Source organism: Somniosus microcephalus, chromosome 5, assembly GCF_052327205.1.
Source record: "Somniosus microcephalus isolate GS21.2 chromosome 5, FLI_Smic_1.0, whole genome shotgun sequence".
Classification (NCBI taxonomy): domain Eukaryota; kingdom Metazoa; phylum Chordata; class Chondrichthyes; order Squaliformes; family Somniosidae; genus Somniosus; species Somniosus microcephalus.
Window position 1 is genome coordinate 261040838 of NC_140991.1, and position 18358 is coordinate 261059195.

Here is an 18358-nt window from a genome sequence, read left to right on the forward strand (position 1 = left end):
CACAGTACAAACCCCGGTGGGGTGGAAGTCAGATGGTGTTATTTGGTGTAGAGAGGCAGCCCAAGGTTTATAGAACAAAGAACCACTGCCAGTAACTGTGAAAGAGGAATTAGAGACTGAAAGAGAGAGAATGAATGGTGTTGAAATAGCTAAGGAAGTTGAAAGAGACAATGTTCAGCATGTTCAATAAATAAAGAGGAGCAATCAACAAGGCCAACAGAATGTTGAACTATAATTGCAAATAGTTAATTACACGTCAGAAAAAGTCATGATCAAACTGTCTACTGCTCTGGTCAGATAATAGCTTGAGTATTGTGTCCAGTTCTAGTCACCAAAATACAAGGGAGGCAGTCAAGCATTGGAGGCAGTACATAAAAGAGCTACAAGGCTGATCCCTATTGTTAGAGATGTGAGCTATGAGGAAAGACTGGAGAAGCCTAGGCTTTTTAGCCCTGAAAGATAGTAAATGGTATGGAAAAAGTAAATATGGAAAATTAAATTCCACATTCTATCTGTCCTGTGCAGAGAAAGTGTTTTAAAAAAAAAAAATGCATTATAATTCTTTTTGCTAAAATTTGTGTCCTACCATTACCATTTTGCAGACCAATAGAAACAACCCGTCATATTCCTTCATAATCTTGAAGGCCTTGATCAGGTCACCCCTTAACCTTCTCAGTTCTACTGAGTCTGTGGATTTCTTTACTTGAATCAGAACCAAAATCTCCAACTAATATGGACACTGTTTTTATGGTTATATATCTTTTCTAAAGCCTTACTTTTTACTTAAAATTTTATTGGATGGTTAGGAGGGAGGCAGATCAACTCAGTTTGCAGCAAATTGAAAGCAGAAACAGGAAGGAGGTAGAGCACAAAATGAAAGCAGTACTCCAGGGATTTCTGGTGGGAGCAACCTCATTCTGTTTGGTCACATTTCAGAAACTGGAGATTTCAGAAAAATTAAACTGAATCAGTGAACTCCTAGCATCTATTCATGACTAGAATTCGCCACCCTACACAACACTGGAAATGACGTCTTGGTTTCTGAAGGTAAGGTAGAATCAATACAACAGAAAGTAAATAAAGAAAATATTAGTAACAAGTATGTCAGTTTATGTGCATCCCATTATGCGGAGTCATTTATTAATATATACTTAGAAGCGCTGATATTCTTGGCAAAATCTGAAAGTAATTTGACATATTTTCTTAGCATCATTTATTATTTAGTCCGACTAGTTTTCTATCTTGGAAATGTGCACATGAACAAACAAACTTTTGCACCCTCAGCCTTTCACAGCTAATGGATTACTTTTGAAGTGTAGTCACTTATTGTTTTGTAGGCAAATGCAACAGCCAATTTGCACACATTTAAAAGGTCCCACAAACTGTTCTAGTAGTGTTGGTTGAGCGACGAATGTTGGTCAGGGCAATGGAGAGATCTCCCTGCTGTGGAAAAAATGCACCACCGACAATGCAGTACTTCCTCAATACAGTACCTCCTCAATACTACACAATAGCAAAATACTGCGGATGCTGGAAATCGGAAACAACAACAGAAAATGCTGGAAACACTCAGCAGGTCAGGCAGCATCGCGGAGAGAGAAATAGAGTTAACGTTTCAGGTCGATGACCCTTCGTCAGAACTGGAAAAAGTTGGAGAAGTAACAGATTTTTAAGCAAGTCTGGGGCAGGGAAAGGGAGGAGGGGAGGAGAGATGAAAGGGAAGGTCTGTGATAGGATGGAAGGCAAAAGAGATTAAAAGACAAAAGGGATGATGGTGCAAGGCAAAAGGAGATGGTAATTGGACAAGTTAAGGAACAAAAGATGACTCCTCAATACTGCAGTGTTAGTATAGATTACGTGCTCAAGTTGCAGAAAGGCACTTGAATCCACAAACTTTTGACTCAGAGCCCAAGTTTACAAGACGCCAAGATTGGATGAAGTACAGGAGGGCTGATGCTGCCGCTGTTGTGGAATTGTATTCAACATGAGCTGCCACCTTTTTTTTTGGGGGGGGGGGGGGGGGGGGAAGGGGAGGAGAGAATGATAAGTAAAATTGGAGTGAATAGGTTTTAAGCTTTGTAGAATCTAAACACTGACTAAATTCAAATAAATTATCAAAACATGCTGATGCAAGAATACATTTCTGAAGGGGAGAACAAAATAAATTTGGTCCATCTGGCTTGCCCTTTAGGTATCATTAACAATTATCCATCTCAAGCAGACAATAGCTGAACGTCCCTGACTGTTGGGCTATGCAATCAACTAGTTACCATCTATTCTCAAAGGCAACAAAAAGTATACAATTTCTCATCCTAAAACAGCTATAGCATTTTTAGTGTAAAAAAAATGGAAGTCAGGAAATCATAGATGATGATCTGGTGCTGTAACTGTGGAAATACAAGAATTAATCCTATAGTGGAATCCAAATTTGAAGGATTATTGTAATCTTTTAAAACAAGTACATCCGCAATAAAAATGGTTCTTGCAGTACCCATTTTTCCCAATAGATGGCAGTAAATGAAAGACCACCCAAGGAAAGGAAATTCTAAGTGCGTGGGGAGGGGGTGGCGCGAAAATCAAGAGACAACCAATACTTGGTTACCGTGCTCAACAGATCTCAATGTCTCCCTCCTGACAGCTGTACTCAGGGACTCTATACTTTTTTGGTGAAAGGGGGTATTAATAAAAAGTTATAACCGAGTAGTGTGGTACTTTTTGAACTCTGGGACCAGCTAGATGGACGGCAACTTCTATATTCCTATGTCAAGCTGTACGCATGAACTTTCATCATACTTTCTGCAGCAAAATTAGATGGAACATCAATGCACACCACTGATCGATCACTTCACCCGAGGAGTTTTGCCAAAGTTTTTAGATGACTAATAAACAGTAATAGTCCAAACCGGAGAATAATTCCCATGCGAAGAGTCACAGCACTCATCTTTTCATAAAAAGGGAATATGAAGGGTTATAGTCTAATTTTCTTTTCAAGTAAAGCGCAGCTACTCAGCACCAAAGAACAGAAATTTAATTACAAATTGCAAATATTTAGAAACACATGGCACAGACACACACTTTAATTACTCTACGCCTTTTGGAGTTTTCAATTGATTTTTTGGATCTTCTTCCTCCACTTCGAGTTCTTTCACTTCCTCATCTATTTCCTTCAGTTCCTCTTCTCTGTCTGAGAACGTGTTGGGCATTAAAGAGTCCATGTTGTACTTTTCTAACAAGTACATCTCGGGTGTGATATCATCAAGCCTGTACTTGGATTTTTTCTTCTTTATTCTCTTTAGTTTTCTAAGCTGAGCTAGTTGCTCCTGGTGCTGTTCTGACAACGTAAAATTATTTGTTTCCAATAACTTTTCATTATTTTTCTTTTTGTATTCCAGTATTTGTTTGTTCAGTAAGTCATGGTCAATACCAAAAAGATCTACTTCAGGAGATGATGGAGGCAGGTCAGAGGAGACAGGAGTAGATTCTCGAGAAGGAGGCTTCAAAGCAGAGTCTGGAGGAACTTGTCTACAATAAAAAAAAATACATTTTTGACATGGTGATCTAGAGAAAATTCACTTTTTAAAATAATTAAGTGTTCCTGTACATAGCAATTGCTAGATGAAAAAAGACCAAGGTCCATTGAGTTTGCCTTCTGCCATCCTGGTAGTCGCATGATACAATGATAATGGAGTTGACTAATCATAGCAATCAATCTCTATCAATTAGTCAACAACAGACCCAGACATAACACGAGGAAAACCCCAGTGATGGAGACCTTTAGGAACCATAGGCACAAAGTCACCGGTTCCTCCCAAGCATGCTACACTTACCACAAGTCATGTCTCAAATTACTCATATACTGTATCCCAAAATTATATTTTATGAAATTTGCATTTGAATGAATCAATACTCCCTCCCACTGCCCACCCACACCCCCCCAACCACCCATCCCCTGCTTTAAGTGGGTCATTCTGCTGCAACCAGGGGAATGGGGTGCTCTAGGCTGCAGCCTTAGTCACATGGTTAAGGGACTGGACTAGCAACTGATAAATTGCGAATTCATGTGAGTTATGGAATGGAATTCAATAGATTTGGTCATTTGTAGGCTAGCACCAGAGAAAACAACCATGAAACCTGCTGGATTGTCGTAAAAACCTACTGGTTTATTAATAACCCAGGTCTGGCCTTCACATGGCTCTAGTCTACACTATGTGGTTGACTCTTAAATGCCCTCTGAAATGGGGCTAGCAAGCCACTCAGTTGTAAATACAACATTTGTGACAATCAGGGATGGGCAATAAATGCATCCTCATCAGATGCCCTCATGGCACAAATAAAAATAAATCCACTGTCAAGTCTGCTCTGATCAGCCCAGAAGATGGGTGCTTTGGGAGCTCTCGGATTGTTTTGTTTTCTTTTCTTCCCCAAGAATGAAATGCTGCACTGCCACAGTGCTCTCCGTCTATCAGCTTAGCGACATAGTGCAACACTGGTTAACTGGTAGTTTAATTCTTGCAAATATTGTGCCTAGACAAAGTCATTTGTCATATGCTGGTATTCGCTTCAATGCATCTACTGAATCTGTCAAAAATCCATTTGTGTGAGTATGAGGAGTTTACATGGCATGCATGACAGAAGTACATGACATTAGCTACAAATATCCTGATCTTTTATTTTTGTTAAAAAGATCAAAAAGGAAATTTGCAGGATGAAACACCCTTGTTTATAATGTTATAAATGGTAGTTACCCAAAATGCTTTGCGTTCCAAACTTGTGCGATATCCACAGTCTCTTCTTTGGAGCCATAATCGGCAATTTCTAACAACCTTTCTACCTGTGGTAGCAAGTAAAATTTGCTTTTAATACTGTGTTTTTTTTTAAAAGACTGCATGATAGAAAGCAATGATATATATGAATTAACTGTTTTATCTTTTGCTTTTTTCTGATCTTGTCAAATTGTATACATCTCTATGACAAAGGAATCATGTTCATGTCAAATTGTAGGCACACTATTCTGTTCAGGACAGACTACAAAAGGGTATAGCAATACATGAAGCCTCATTTGCTGGCATACAGGCTATTTGCACTTCACGTCATCACAGAAATGTGAATATTACGCACCTCAGCTATCGCTGCTTGTTCTCGGTCTCTAACAAAGACCACTGGAGGAACACTGCCCATGACTTGCTGCGTAATGAGAAGGTGTCTAGAAATTGAAAAAAATTAAAAAATTGACATTTTGATTTGATTGGAATTTGTCCACCTCTAAACCAATAAATGCTTGCACTGCATTCTCATTATCTCGATTCTATGAACGTTGCATTGAAAACTATAGATACACGAAATGTTGATTAGTTAACATCGAACCGCCAGAGTAATGATCGGGGCTCAATTTAATAGAAAAGTGGTGATGACACTTACCTTACACGAGGGGAATATTTTTCTAAGACTTGCTGAATGTGATCATCTTTTTCCACGAAACCAGTTGTCACCCAGTAAGCTCGACATGCCGAAAAATCCACAGTCAACAGAACCTATAATAACAGCAGCATATCCCAATATCAATGCATTGCCAAACTCTGTACAGCTGTGGATTCAATCTTGGTTTGTAGATTGCCAGGAGTCAGCAGGTTTTTAAACACTTTGAACGATCATTGCAACTGGGTTATCAGCCAGTATTATTTACACCATTTCAAATAATTTTCCAAACTTTAAATGAATGGGTTCTCTCAAAGAAACCAAAGGATGAAATATTTCATCCCTTGGTTTTGATTTTTTTTTTAAAAGTTCTTAAGATTTTTCATAGCATTTTCAGAATAAAATTTACCTTCCCAGAGATTTTGTCCTTTTGCTTACATTTTTATTATAAGATAATAGTAAAGATTTGCTGTGCGCTATTTGCAGCAAAATCAATTACATTCTTCATAAAAGACAGTTGCAATCTCACTATAAATAGCGCACAGGGAAACATTTTCGAAGTAATTTCTAAATTGTAATTGCTAGCTGACTTACCAGCCCATATCTTCTGCACCTACTGTAGAATTTTTCCATTTGGATTCATTACCTTACATTCTAATCACCTACTGTTAAATCAACTTATTTCCATTTACAGTCAATATATTACAATTGCACAACAGGAAGAACCCACAGATACCTGATTTTACATAAATATGAGAATAAGTTACATTTAGGAGTGTTAAGATACTACTAAAATCCAGTAAAGAGGCTGAGGAAGCATTGAGGCAGATATCCAAACCAATCTGCAGAATTTTCACACAGCACTAAAAACAGAGACCCAATCCATCATGTGCAGTTCTCAATGTATCAAGTTTTCTTTGGGTAGAAGATGGTATTTGAAGACAGGGAAGTGGCAGAATTACTAAGTCATTATTTGCTTTTAGCCACTGAGGGAAGGGATAGGAAAGAGATGCCCAAGTACAGGGAGGAGTGTAAAGGAGAGACCAGACTATAATTCCTTAGGCTTCAGGCTCTGACAATTTCAACCAAGGGTGCTAGTAGAGTTGTTGGCTGAAGAGATTACAAATCCCCTCACCGATATCCTTCAAAGCTTACTGCAACCAACTGATTGAAAAGTAGCAAATGTGATCCCCCAGCTTTTAAAAAAAGGGGCAAGGGGCAAACACTCAAATTAAAGACTTGAGCTTTACCTCGACTGTGGAGGAAGTGGTCCAGACTTTGATCAAAAATAGCATAAGGGATCATCTGGAAGGGCAGAGTCTGATTAAAGAGCAGCATGGGGTCAGAGGGACAGGTTGTGTCAGCTCAATTTACCAGATTTCTTTTAAGAGGTTACAGATCAAAGTAGTTAACAGTGAGATAGTGCAGGTTATCTACCTGGATTTCCGGAAAGCATTTGGCTCTGTTCCACAAATGCATGACCATGGGATATGTGATACAGGTCTAAAGACTTTTACAGTTATGAAAAATCTGGATTTAGGCAAGTTCTTCCTTCGGACATAGGACTTGTAGGAGACACTATCTAAAGTGATGGAAGTGAAAGGACAAGAGGAAACGTAGGCATATTTTAAAATACCACAGGGTGGTAGTGGGGTGGGGGTGCAAGGGAGTAATGGAACAGAAAACCGAGGTAGGTTTTAAAATCAAAAAAAATTGGATGAATTCCTATTAGGAAACAGAACTTTTATTTCTACGACCAGATAAGAAACCCGATAGGAGGTTCGGAAGGATAACTAGATGAATCAATGGTCATCTTACCCTAAAACCTTACTATATTCTATGTTCTGTACAATGTTAATTCTAAAAAAAATCCAGTTCAACACCAGTGCATGTGAGGATATTGCACACAGATGAGTTTTCACTATTGAGTTCCCAGTAAATTACAAATTTCTGATATTAAAATAGTTTGAATTGATTCCTCCCCCGAACTATACCTTTGGATAGAATAATACATTCTGAAAAAAATTAAATTGTACCTACTTTGGATATCTCCACTTTGTGGTCATATACTTCTGGGCTGATTTCATTACGGTTCAATAGCTCTGTGATTGCTTTATAAAGAACATTATTGAGTGCTCTCATTCGGATAGTGTCCTCTTTCTGCATCTTGCGTTGAGGTTTCAATATATTCTCCAAACTGGAGGGCTTGTAAAGCTATACAAAAACAGTAAATGAAACTAAGCAATTGTAAATCTCCATGGTAAATAAGATCCTACAGAGATAATATCCAGGTAGATCCAAATTGGGCCAAATCTAGTGAAACTGATTTCATCTCAACTCTTAAATGTTTCAGCTTGGACCAGTCAGTAGTGCTCTCGTCTCTAATCAGAAGGTTGTGGACTCAAGCTCCACTACGGGACATCAGCACATGATCAAGGCTGACATTCCAGTGGTGCATTGTTGCTCTTCAGATCAAGTGATCCATTTGCATGTTAAGGAAAATCCCACAGCACTATTCACCCTGTATCCAGGCCAACATTGCTTATTCAACAAATGCCACCAAAATACAGATTAACTGCTCATTCAACGCAATGCTGATTTCTTAACACAGGGTGTTATACCATGTAATGCACAATAAATTATTCTACTGCTTAGATAGAAATTTGTTCCTTTAAAAAGGTGCAAAATTCACATTATTAAGTAAACAAAGGCCTAGATCAATCAGAGTTTAAGTGCTTATGAATTTGAGGTTGCAAGGTAGAAGCATCAAGTGACTGGCATTCAAGCGAAGCTCCTGGAGATTGTAGTACCCACGAATCATTCTAATCCCAGCCGACTCGCAATTTATCCTCAAAATGTCCTCCTAGAATCATAGTTTTATAGCATAAGATTCAGTCATTTTGCCAACTGGGCTTGATTTAACTCCCAGGTGGGAACATAGCAAAGCGTGCAGCTGGCCAATCCAGGAACGACAGCAGGTAGGCTCGGTTTATGTTAATGGGACTTCTGCTCCTCCTGGCCCACAAAGAAGTTGTAATAAAAAAATCTATATATATAAAACAGTATGTCTCTCTGTCTGTCTGTCTGTCCGGCTATACAATCAAAAGTTATAGAGCGTACCTACACATATGTTATATCAAAAGAAAGCTCATCATTAGGGGACTCTTGTAGGCGTATTTACTTTTTGGTCGGACTAAAATTGTTTGCACATTATACAAAATACCTTAAAAATTCCACTCATTATCCACTCATTAGCATTGACTGACGCCAAGGTCGACCAATCCTGTGCCGTCATGATTGACCAATCCTACAGTTCAGTCACCTGATGGTTGACCAATCGGTGTGTGTGTGGGCGGGACTAATCGTTTTCATCTCAGGGATCTGTCAGCCATTATACAGCAGCCAGGGCACCTAAAAACTTTGGTAATCCAGGTCAGTTTATTTTAAAAAAAAAAAAAGATTTACCAAAAATGTTTTATAAGTACTTTAACTTTCATCTTTGAAGGTATTAAAAGCTAGAAATGTTTAGGTTAAAAAACAGTGCAAAACGGGCCTAGGCTTCTCCAACTGCCGACAGCCCAAATCCAGTCCCAGGCTCCCGGCCCACACATCCACCAGGCCCAAAAAAGCCCTGGAAACTGCCGACAACCAAAATCCAGTCCCACGCTCCCGGCCCACACATCCACCAGCCCCAAAATTGCCCTGCAACGCGGGGCTCCCCTGCTAGTATATATATATATATTTTAAAAACTTACCTTACCTCGTCTTGACCTGACTGCTGTTCTCATTTTAGCTGCCCTGTATTTTCCTTTGCTTCGAATGTTTATTTACTTTTCCCTTAAAAGATGCAATGGTCTCTGTCTCAACTACTACCTGTAGCAAAGTATTCTAATGCTTTTGCAAAACTTATTTATCCTACCCTCTTACTTTGTTCTCAGCGAGGAGTTTTAAATTGACATCTACTCTCCATTCAACTCCCAAACCTGAAGAAACAGTCTTTCCCTACTGACCATATCAGAACACATAATTAAATTTTTTTACATTAAATCTCCCCTAAACCTTGTCTGGTCTATTGAAAATAGTCCCAGTACCTCAAGTCTCTCGTCATAACCAACTGCTTCTCGGCCCTCTCTCAGGAACTTGTTCACTTCCCTTTGAGGACTGCATGAAACGCATACTCAGCGAAAGCTTTGCAATCTGTTCCAGAGGGTGATGACTCTGAAAAGAATTACTTACTAACATCTAAGACAATTATTTGCCTGAAGATTTTTAATTGCATGCCTTGTGGTCCATCCCAATCCATCTCAAAAACCCTATCCAACTGAATTTAATCTTCATTTCCTCAATTGCAAGCCCTGTAAATTTGTGTTTCTCTTAAAAGAAAAGTTCAACTCCTGCAGTCTATTCTGATAAGTAAGGGCTCCCAAGAATGGATATTTTGGTTCCCCTCCTCTGTACCTTCTCCAGGGCTATGATATCCCCCATCATGTGTGGGGACAGAAACCTGGTACAATACTCCAAGTGCAGCCACACTAAAGCATTTTGTAGCCAAGTATAGTGCTCTTCAGCTTTATTTGGCACTGCCCTAGTGCTATAACCCAAAACCCTATTGCCTTCCCAACAGGCTAACTAGTGCTGTGGGGGAGGATTTAAACTAATTTGGCAGAGGGAGGGGCACTAGGATGAAGCATTAGAGAGTAGATACAAGATGCATAGAGGACTGGGAGAGACAAACAGCATTAGAATAAAGAGTTGTTCAGAAATAGGAGGGATCAGACAGTGGGGAAATGCAAGGCAGACTAAGATGGGTTTGGAATGCAGATTGAATATGATGTGGAGAAATGTGAAGTTATCAACTTTGGTAGGAAAAATAGAAAAGCAGAATATTTTTTAAAAGGCTAGATACTGGGAAATGTTGGTACTCAGAGGGACCTGGGTGTTCTTGTACATGAATAACAGAAAGTTAACATGCAGGTACAGCAAGCAATTAGGAAAGCAAATGGTATGTTAGCCTTTATTACAAAGGTATTGGAGTATAAGAGTAAGGAAATCTTACTGCAATTATATAGGGCTTTGGTGAGACCACACCAGGAGTACGATGTACAGTTTTGGTCTCCTTACCTAAGGAAGGATATACTTGCCTTAGAGGGAGTGCAACAAAGGTTCACCAGGCTGATTCCTGGGATGGGGGGTTTGTCTATGAGGAGAGATTAAGTAGACTAGGCCTATATTCTCTAGAGTTCTGAAGAATGAGATGTGATCTCATTGAAACATAAAATTCTTAAGGGGCTTCACAGGGTAGATGCTGGAAAGATGTTTCCCCTGGCTTGGGAGTCTAGAACTAGGGGTCACAGTCTCAGAATAAGGGGTCAGCCATTTAGGACTGAGATGAGGAGACATTTCTTCACTCAAAAGCTTGTGAATCTTTGGAATTCTGTACCCCAGAGGGCTGTGGATGCTCAGTCGTTGATTATATTCAAGACAGAGATCGATAGATTTTCAGATACTAATGGAATCAAGGGATATAGGGATAGTGCGGAAAAGTGGAGTTGAGGTAGGAGATCAATCATGATCTTATTGAATAGTGGAGCAGGCTCAAAGGGCCGAGTGGCCTACTCCTGCTCCTATTTCTTATGTTCTTGTGCGTAAATGCATGGAGTGTGGTAAATATGGTTGGTAAGCTGCAAGCACAAGTAACCACGTGGGATTATGATACAGTGGCAATAACAGAGAGCTGGCTCAAGCAAGGGGAAGAATGGGCACTTAATATTCCTAGCTACAGTGTATTCAGGAAAGATAGGGAAGAAAAAAGAGATGATTGGTAATATTGGTCAAAGATACTGTTACAGCACTAGAAAGGGATGATGTGTTTGAGGGTTCAAAGACAATATATTTGGTTAGAATTAAGGAACAACAGAGGAGCTATTGTGCTGGTGGGTTTATATACTATAGGTCAAATAGTGGGAAGGATATGGAGGAGCAAATTTGCAGGCAAATTGCAGAAAGATGCAAGAATTTTAGAGTAGTGATATTGGGGAACTTCAATTATCCTAATATCGGCTGGGAAAATAATAGTATAAAGTGCAAAGAGGGGGAGGAATTCCTCAAATGTGTACAAGAGAACTCCCTTGATCAGTATGTTTTCAGCTCAACAAGGAACAAAGCCATGCTGGATCTAGTTCTGGGGAATGAAGTGGGGCAAGTGGAGCATGTTTCAGCGTGAGAGCATTTTGGAAACAGTGATCTCAATGTCATTAGGTTTGGAGTAGTTATGGAAAAGGACAAGGAGAAATCAAATGTGAAAATACTTAATTGGAGGAGAGCTAATTTCAGTGAGTTGAAAAGGGATCTGCCAGGTGGATTGCAATAAAAGATTGGCAGGTAAAACAGTAAATAAGCAATGGGAGGCCTTTAAAGAGGAGATCGTTTGGGTACAGACGAGACACATTCCCACGAGGGAGAAAGGAAGGACATCCAAAGCAACAGCTCCCTGGATGACTAACGATACAGAGATTAAAATGTAACAGAAAAAGGAGACTTATGATAAATGTCAGGTTCAAAATTCAGTAGAGAACCAAACTGAATACAAAAAGTAGAGGAGAACTAGGTGGGAATGTAAGTTGTGAGGAGGATGCAAGGAGGCTTCAAGGGGATATAGACAGGTTAAGTGAGTGGGCAAGAACATGGCAAATTGAATATAATGATGTGGAGAAATGTGAAGTTATCCACTTTGGTAGGAAAAATAGAAAAGCAGAGTATTTTTTAAATGGTGAGAGATTGGGAAATGTTGGTGTTCAGAGGGACCTGTGTGTACTTGTACACGAATCACTGAAAGTTAACATGCAGGTACAGCAAGCAATTAGGAAAGCAAACGGTATGTTGGTATTTATTACAAGAGGATTTGAGTGTAAGAGTAAAGGGGGGGAAAATTCAGTTGCTTGCGCCTCCCGTTAGCACCTTAAGAGGGCGCAAACGGGGCGCAAAGCAACTAGCGCCCGGGCGTGGCGATGTTTGCGCCACTCGCAAAATTAACTAGGCATTTTGCGGCGGCGCTAAACACTACCGACACGATCTCCTGCGCCGGCAGATCGTGACGTCAGTCGAGCACGCAACGCCCCGGACCGGATATTGAGTGGCACCCCACGCCCCGGACCGGATATTGAGTGGCACCCCCTGCCTTACCGCCTGCCGCTAGCAACGACAGGTTGAGGGGAGCGATTTGCAATCAGAAAGGGACTGGGGGAGCGCTATTTAAAGGCGACCGCTTCCTGCCTTTTCTTGTTGGTGACATTTTTGCACCACGCATTCTGAGAGAGAGAGAGACTTCTGGAGAGAGTCAACACTGTGTGAATGAGTTTTGGGTACTGAGCAGCACTTTGCAGGTTCATTTAGATTTGCTCTTCCTTGCTTCGCCCACGCTCTGAGGTAGCGCCTCGCTCCTCGACCTTTGCGCCTTAAGACAGGTGTGAAGCGCCTGATTTAGCGCTCCAATCACCTCCAGGGGCGATAAAAGCCAAGTTTGCCGTCGGAGGCGATAATTAGTGCCAGGCGCTAAACTTTGCGCAGGGCCGATAATAGCGCCCCAAATGGGGCGATACTGAATTTTTCCCCCCCAAGATGTCTTACTGCAATTTTATAGGGCCCTGGTGAGACCACACCTGGAGTACTGGGCAGGGCTGGGCTGAGGATGAGTTCATTGAGTGTATTAGGGATGGGTTTCTTGAGCAGTATGTAACTGAACCGACCAGGGGGCAGGCAACCTTAGATCTGGTCCTGTGTAACGAGACAGGATTAATTAAAAATGTCCCAGTAAAGGATCCCCTTGGAATGAGTGACCATAACATGGTTGAATTCCATATTCAATTAGAGGGTGAGAAGGTTGGATCTCAAACAAGCGTGCTAAGCTTGAATAAAGGAGACTATGAAGGTATGAGAGCGGAATTGAGTAGAGCGGATTGGGAAAATAGATTAAAGGGTAAGACGATACATGATCAGTGGTGTACATTTAAGGAGTTATTTTACAACTTCCAAAAAATATATATTCCACTGAGAAGAAAAGGGTGTAAAAGAAAAGACAGCCATCCGTGGCTAAGTAAAGAAATTAAGGATAGTATTCGACTAAAAACAAGGGCATATAAGGTAGCCAAATCTAGTGGGAGGATAGAGGATTGGGAAAACTTTAAAAGACAGCAAAAAATAACAAAAAGATTGATTAAGAAAGGGAAGATAGATTATGAAAGTAAGAGTTTTTATAGTTATATAAAAAGAAAAAGGGTGGCTAAAGTAAATGTTGGTCCCTTAGAGGATGAGACCGGGAAATTAATGGTGGGAAATATGGAGATGGCAAAAACACTGAATGAATATTTTACATCAGTCTTTACAGTAGAAGACACTAAGAATATCCCAACACTGGACAAACAGGGGGCTAAAGGGGGGGGGAGGAGCTAAACACGATCAAAATCACTAAGGAAGTGGTACTCGGTAAAATAATGGGACTCAAGGCGGATAAATCACCTGGACCTGATGGCTTACATCCTAGGGTCTTGAGGGAAGTGGCGGTAGGGATTGTGGATGCATTGGTAATAATTTTCCAAAACTCCCTGGACTCGGCAATGGTCCCGGCAGACTGGAAAACTGCTAATGTAACACCCTTATTTAAAAAGGGCAGTAGACAGAAGGCTGGAAACTATAGACCGGTTAGCCTAACATCTGTGGTAGTTAAAATTTTGGAGTCCATTATTAAGGAGACAGTAACAGGACATTTGGATAATCATAATTTAGTAGGACAAAGTCAGCATGGTTTTATGAAGGGGAAGTCATGTTTGACAAATTTGCTGGAGTTCTTTGAGGAAGTAACATATAGGGTGGATAAAGGGGAACCAGTGGATGTAGTGTATTTAGACTTCCAAAAGGCATTTGACAAGGTGCCACACAAAAGATTATTGCTTAAGATAAAAAATCACGGGATTGGGGGTAATATTCTGGCATGGATAGAGGATTGGCTATCTAACAGAAGGCAGAGAGTTGGGATAAATGGTTCATTCTCAGACTGGCAATCAGTAACTAGTGGTGTTCCGCAGGGGTCAGTGCTGGGTCCCCAACTCTTTACAATCTATATTAACGATTTGGAGGAGGGGACCGAGTGTAACATATCAAAGTTTGCAGATGATACTAAGATGGGAGGGAAAGTAGTGAGTGAGGAGGACATAAAAAACCTGCAAGGGGACATAGACAGGCTAAGTAAGTGGGCAGAGATTTGGCAGATGGAATACAATACTGGAAAGTGTGAGGTTATGCACTTTGGCAGGAAAAATCGTAGAGCAAGTTATTATCTTAATGGCAAGAAACTGGAAAGTACTGAAGTACAAAGGGATCTGGGAGTCCTGGTGCACGAAACTCAAAAGGTTAGTATGCAGGTGCAGCAAGTGATCAAGAAGGCCAATGGAATGTTGGCTTTCATTGCTAGGGGGATAGAATATAAAAATAGGGAGGTATTGCTTCAGTTGTACAAGGTATTGGTGAGACCGCACCTGGAATACTGCGTACAGTTTTGGTGTCCATACTTAAGGACATACTTGCTCTCGAGTCAGTACAAAGAAGGTTCACTCGGTTAATCCCGGGGATGAGGGGATGGACATATGAGGAGAGGTTGAGTAGATTGGGACTCTACTCATTGGAGTTCAGAAGAATGAGAGGCGATCTTATTGAAACATATAAGATTGTGAAGGGGTTGGATCGGGTGGAAGCAGGGAAGATGTTCCCGATGATGGGTGAAACTAGAACTAGGGGGCATAGTCTTAGAATAAGGGGCTGCTCTTTCAAAACTGAGATGAGGAGGAACTACTTCACTCAGAGGGTGGTAGGTCCATGGAATATGCTGCCCCAAAAAACTGTAGAAGCTACATCATTACATAAATTTAAAACAGAAATAGACAGTTTCCTAGAAGTAAAGGGAATTAAGGGTTACGGGGAGTGGGCAGGAATTTGGACATGAGTCTAGGTTCGGATCGGTCATGGCCCTGTGGGTAGCGGAGCGGGCCCAGGGGCCGTGTAGCATGATCCTGCTCCTATTTCGTGTGTCTAATTCTGTTAGATGCAGGAGATGGTTCTGTGATAGTGGATTGGCAGTTAGGATCAGATCAGCCATGATCTTATTGAATGGCGGAGCAGGCTCGAGGGGCCGATTGGCCTACTCCTGCTCCTATTTCTTATGTTCTTATGAGTATTGTATACAGTTTTGGTCTCCTTACCTAAGGAAGGATATACTTGCCACAGAGGGCGTGCAACGAAGGTTTACCAGACCAATTCCTGGGACGGGGGAATTGTCCTATGAGGAGAGACTGAGTAGACTGGGCCTATATTCTCTAGAGTTTAGGAAAATGAGAGGTGATCTCATTGAAATATACAAAATTCTTACAGGGCTTGACAGGGTAGATGCAGGGAGGATGTTCCCCTGGCTGGGGAGTCTAGAACCAGGGGTCACAGTCTCAGAATAAGGGGTCGGCCATTTAGGACTGAGATGAGGAGAAATTTCTTCACTCAGAGGGTGGTGAATCTTTGGAATTCTCTACCCGAGAGGGCTGTGGAGGCTCAGTCGTTGAGTATATTCAAGACAGAGATCGATAGATTTTTGAATATTAAGGGAATTAAGGGATATGGGGATAGTGCAAGAAAGTGGAGATGAGGTAGAAGATCAGCCATGATCTTATTGAATGGCGGAAAGGCTCGAAGGGCCAAGTGGCCTACTCCTGCTCCTATTTCTTATGTTCTTATGTAAGATCAGCCATGATCTTATTGAATGGCAGAGCAGGCTCGAGGGGCTGAATGGCCTACTCCTGCTCCTATTTCTTATGTTCTTAAAGGAAGAGGGGCAAAGAGAGTGCATGAGAATAGATTAGCAGGTAAAAGAAAAGGGAACCCAAAAGTCTTTTATAAACATGTAACTAGTAAAAGGATAGTCAAAGGAAGGGTGGGCCGATTAGGGACCAAAAAGGAGATCTTCTTATGGCAGCAGAGGGCATGGCTGAGTTACTAAATGAGTACTTTGCATCTGTCTTCACTAAAGAAGAAGAGGATGCTGCCAATGTCACAGTAAAGAAGCAGGTAGGAGAGAAATTGGATGGAATAAAAATAGATAAAGTGGACAGATTTAAAAGATTAGCAGTGCTCAAAGTAGAAAAGTTACCCGATTCCAGATAGAATGGATCCTAGATTGCTAAGGGAAGTAAAGGTGGAAATTGCAGAGGGTCTGGCCACAATCTTCCAATCGTCCTTAGATATGGGAGTGATGCCAGAGAACTGGAGGACTGTAAATGTTACCCCCCTGTTCAAAAAAAGGGGAGAGGGATGAACCCGACAACTACAGGCCAGTCAGTCTAACGTCGGTGATGGGGAAACTTTTAGAGACGACAATCCGGAACAAAATTAATTGGCAATTGGAAAAATATTGGTTAATAAATTGAAAGCCAGCACGGATTTATTAAAGGTGAATCTTGTTTGACTAACTTCGACGAAGTAATGGTGAGGGTTGATGGCTGTAGTACAGCTGATGCTGTGTTTATGGATTTTCAAAAGCGGTTTGATAAACGACCACATAATTAGCAAAATTGAAGCCTATGGGATTAAAAGGGCAGTGGCTGCGTGGATACAAAATTGGCTAAGAGACAGAAAGCAGAGAGTAGTGGTGAACAGTTGTTTTTCAGGCCGGAGGGAAGTGCACAATGGTGTCCTCCAGGGGCTGGTGTTGGGACCACTGCTCGCTTTGATATATATTAATGACCTGGACTTGGATATACAGGGTACTTTTTCAAAGTATGCAGATGACATGAAACTCGGAAATGTAGTAAACAGTGAGGAGGATAGTAACAGACTTCAGGAGGACATAGAAAGACTGGTGAAATGGGAAGACACGTGGCAGATGAAATTTAACGCGATTTAATGTGAACTGATTAATTTTGGTAGGAAGAATGAGGTGCACGTACACAGGTCTTTGAAGGTGGCAGGACAAGTTGAGAAGGCTGTTAAAAACGCATACAGGATCCTTGGCTTTAGAAATAGAATACAAAAGCAAGGAAGTTATGCTAAATTTTTATTAAAAACTGTGTAGGCCCCAGATGGAGTATTGTGTCCAATTCTGGACACCACATTTTAGGAAGGCTGCAAGGCCTTCGAGAGGGGGCAGAGGAGATTTTCTAAAATGGTATCAGGGATGAAAAACTTCAGTTATGTGGAGAGACTAGAGAAACGGGGGTTATTCTCCTTAGAGCAGAGATGGTTAAGGGGAGATTTGATAGAGATGGTCAAGATCCTGTAGGATTTTGATAGAGTAAATAAGGAGAAACTGTTTCCAGTGGCAGAAGGGTCGGTAACCAGAGGACACAGATTTAAGGTAATTGGCAAAAGAACCAAAGGTAACATGAGGAAAACATTTTTTGCGCTGCGAGTTGTTATGATCTGGAATGCACTAAACGCAGATTCAATCACTTTCAAAAGGGAATTGGATAAATACTTGAAGGGGAAAATTTGCAGGGCAATGGGGATAGAGCAGGGGAGTGGGACTAATTGGCTAGCTGTTTCAAAGAGCAGGCACAGGCACGATGGACCGAATAGCCTCCTTCTGTGCTGTAAGATTCTATGATTGCCACGTCACATTGCTTGTGCACCTTTAAGGATTGATCAATTATCACTAAGTCCCTCTCTTGACATATAGCCTTTAGCAAGTATTCCTGCATTTTATAAACCCAAATGCATAACACTGCACTTACTCATGTTGAAGGACATCTGCCACACACTGGCCTAGTCCCCAACCTATTTAAAGAATAAAAATTGAACTGTAACCTACTGATTTGGTCTAAATCCCCAATCCCTGTGCACATTTTCAATTAGGGTGATCAGACCAGCAAGGCAGGTAGTAGGAAGAAAATTATAAGCCATTTGAAGAGAA

The 18358-nt window shown here is 41.0% G+C and overlaps 1 protein-coding gene across 1 annotated transcript in view; it reads right to left on the minus strand.

Annotated features, from left to right (window-relative positions):
* Window positions 1-3006: 3006 nt before the first annotated feature.
* rbfa (ribosome binding factor A) overlaps window positions 3007-18358 on the minus strand; it is a 33546-nt gene continuing 18194 nt past the window's right edge. The window contains exons 3-7 of the mRNA XM_085988878.1: window positions 7456-7629; window positions 5419-5531; window positions 5119-5203; window positions 4746-4831; window positions 3007-3522 (exon numbers count right to left, since the gene is read on the minus strand). Coding sequence (XP_085845004.1) covers window positions 3081-3522; window positions 4746-4831; window positions 5119-5203; window positions 5419-5531; window positions 7456-7629 — 900 coding nt within the window. The 3' untranslated portion in view covers window positions 3007-3080. The remainder of the gene's footprint in view (window positions 3523-4745; window positions 4832-5118; window positions 5204-5418; window positions 5532-7455; window positions 7630-18358) is intronic.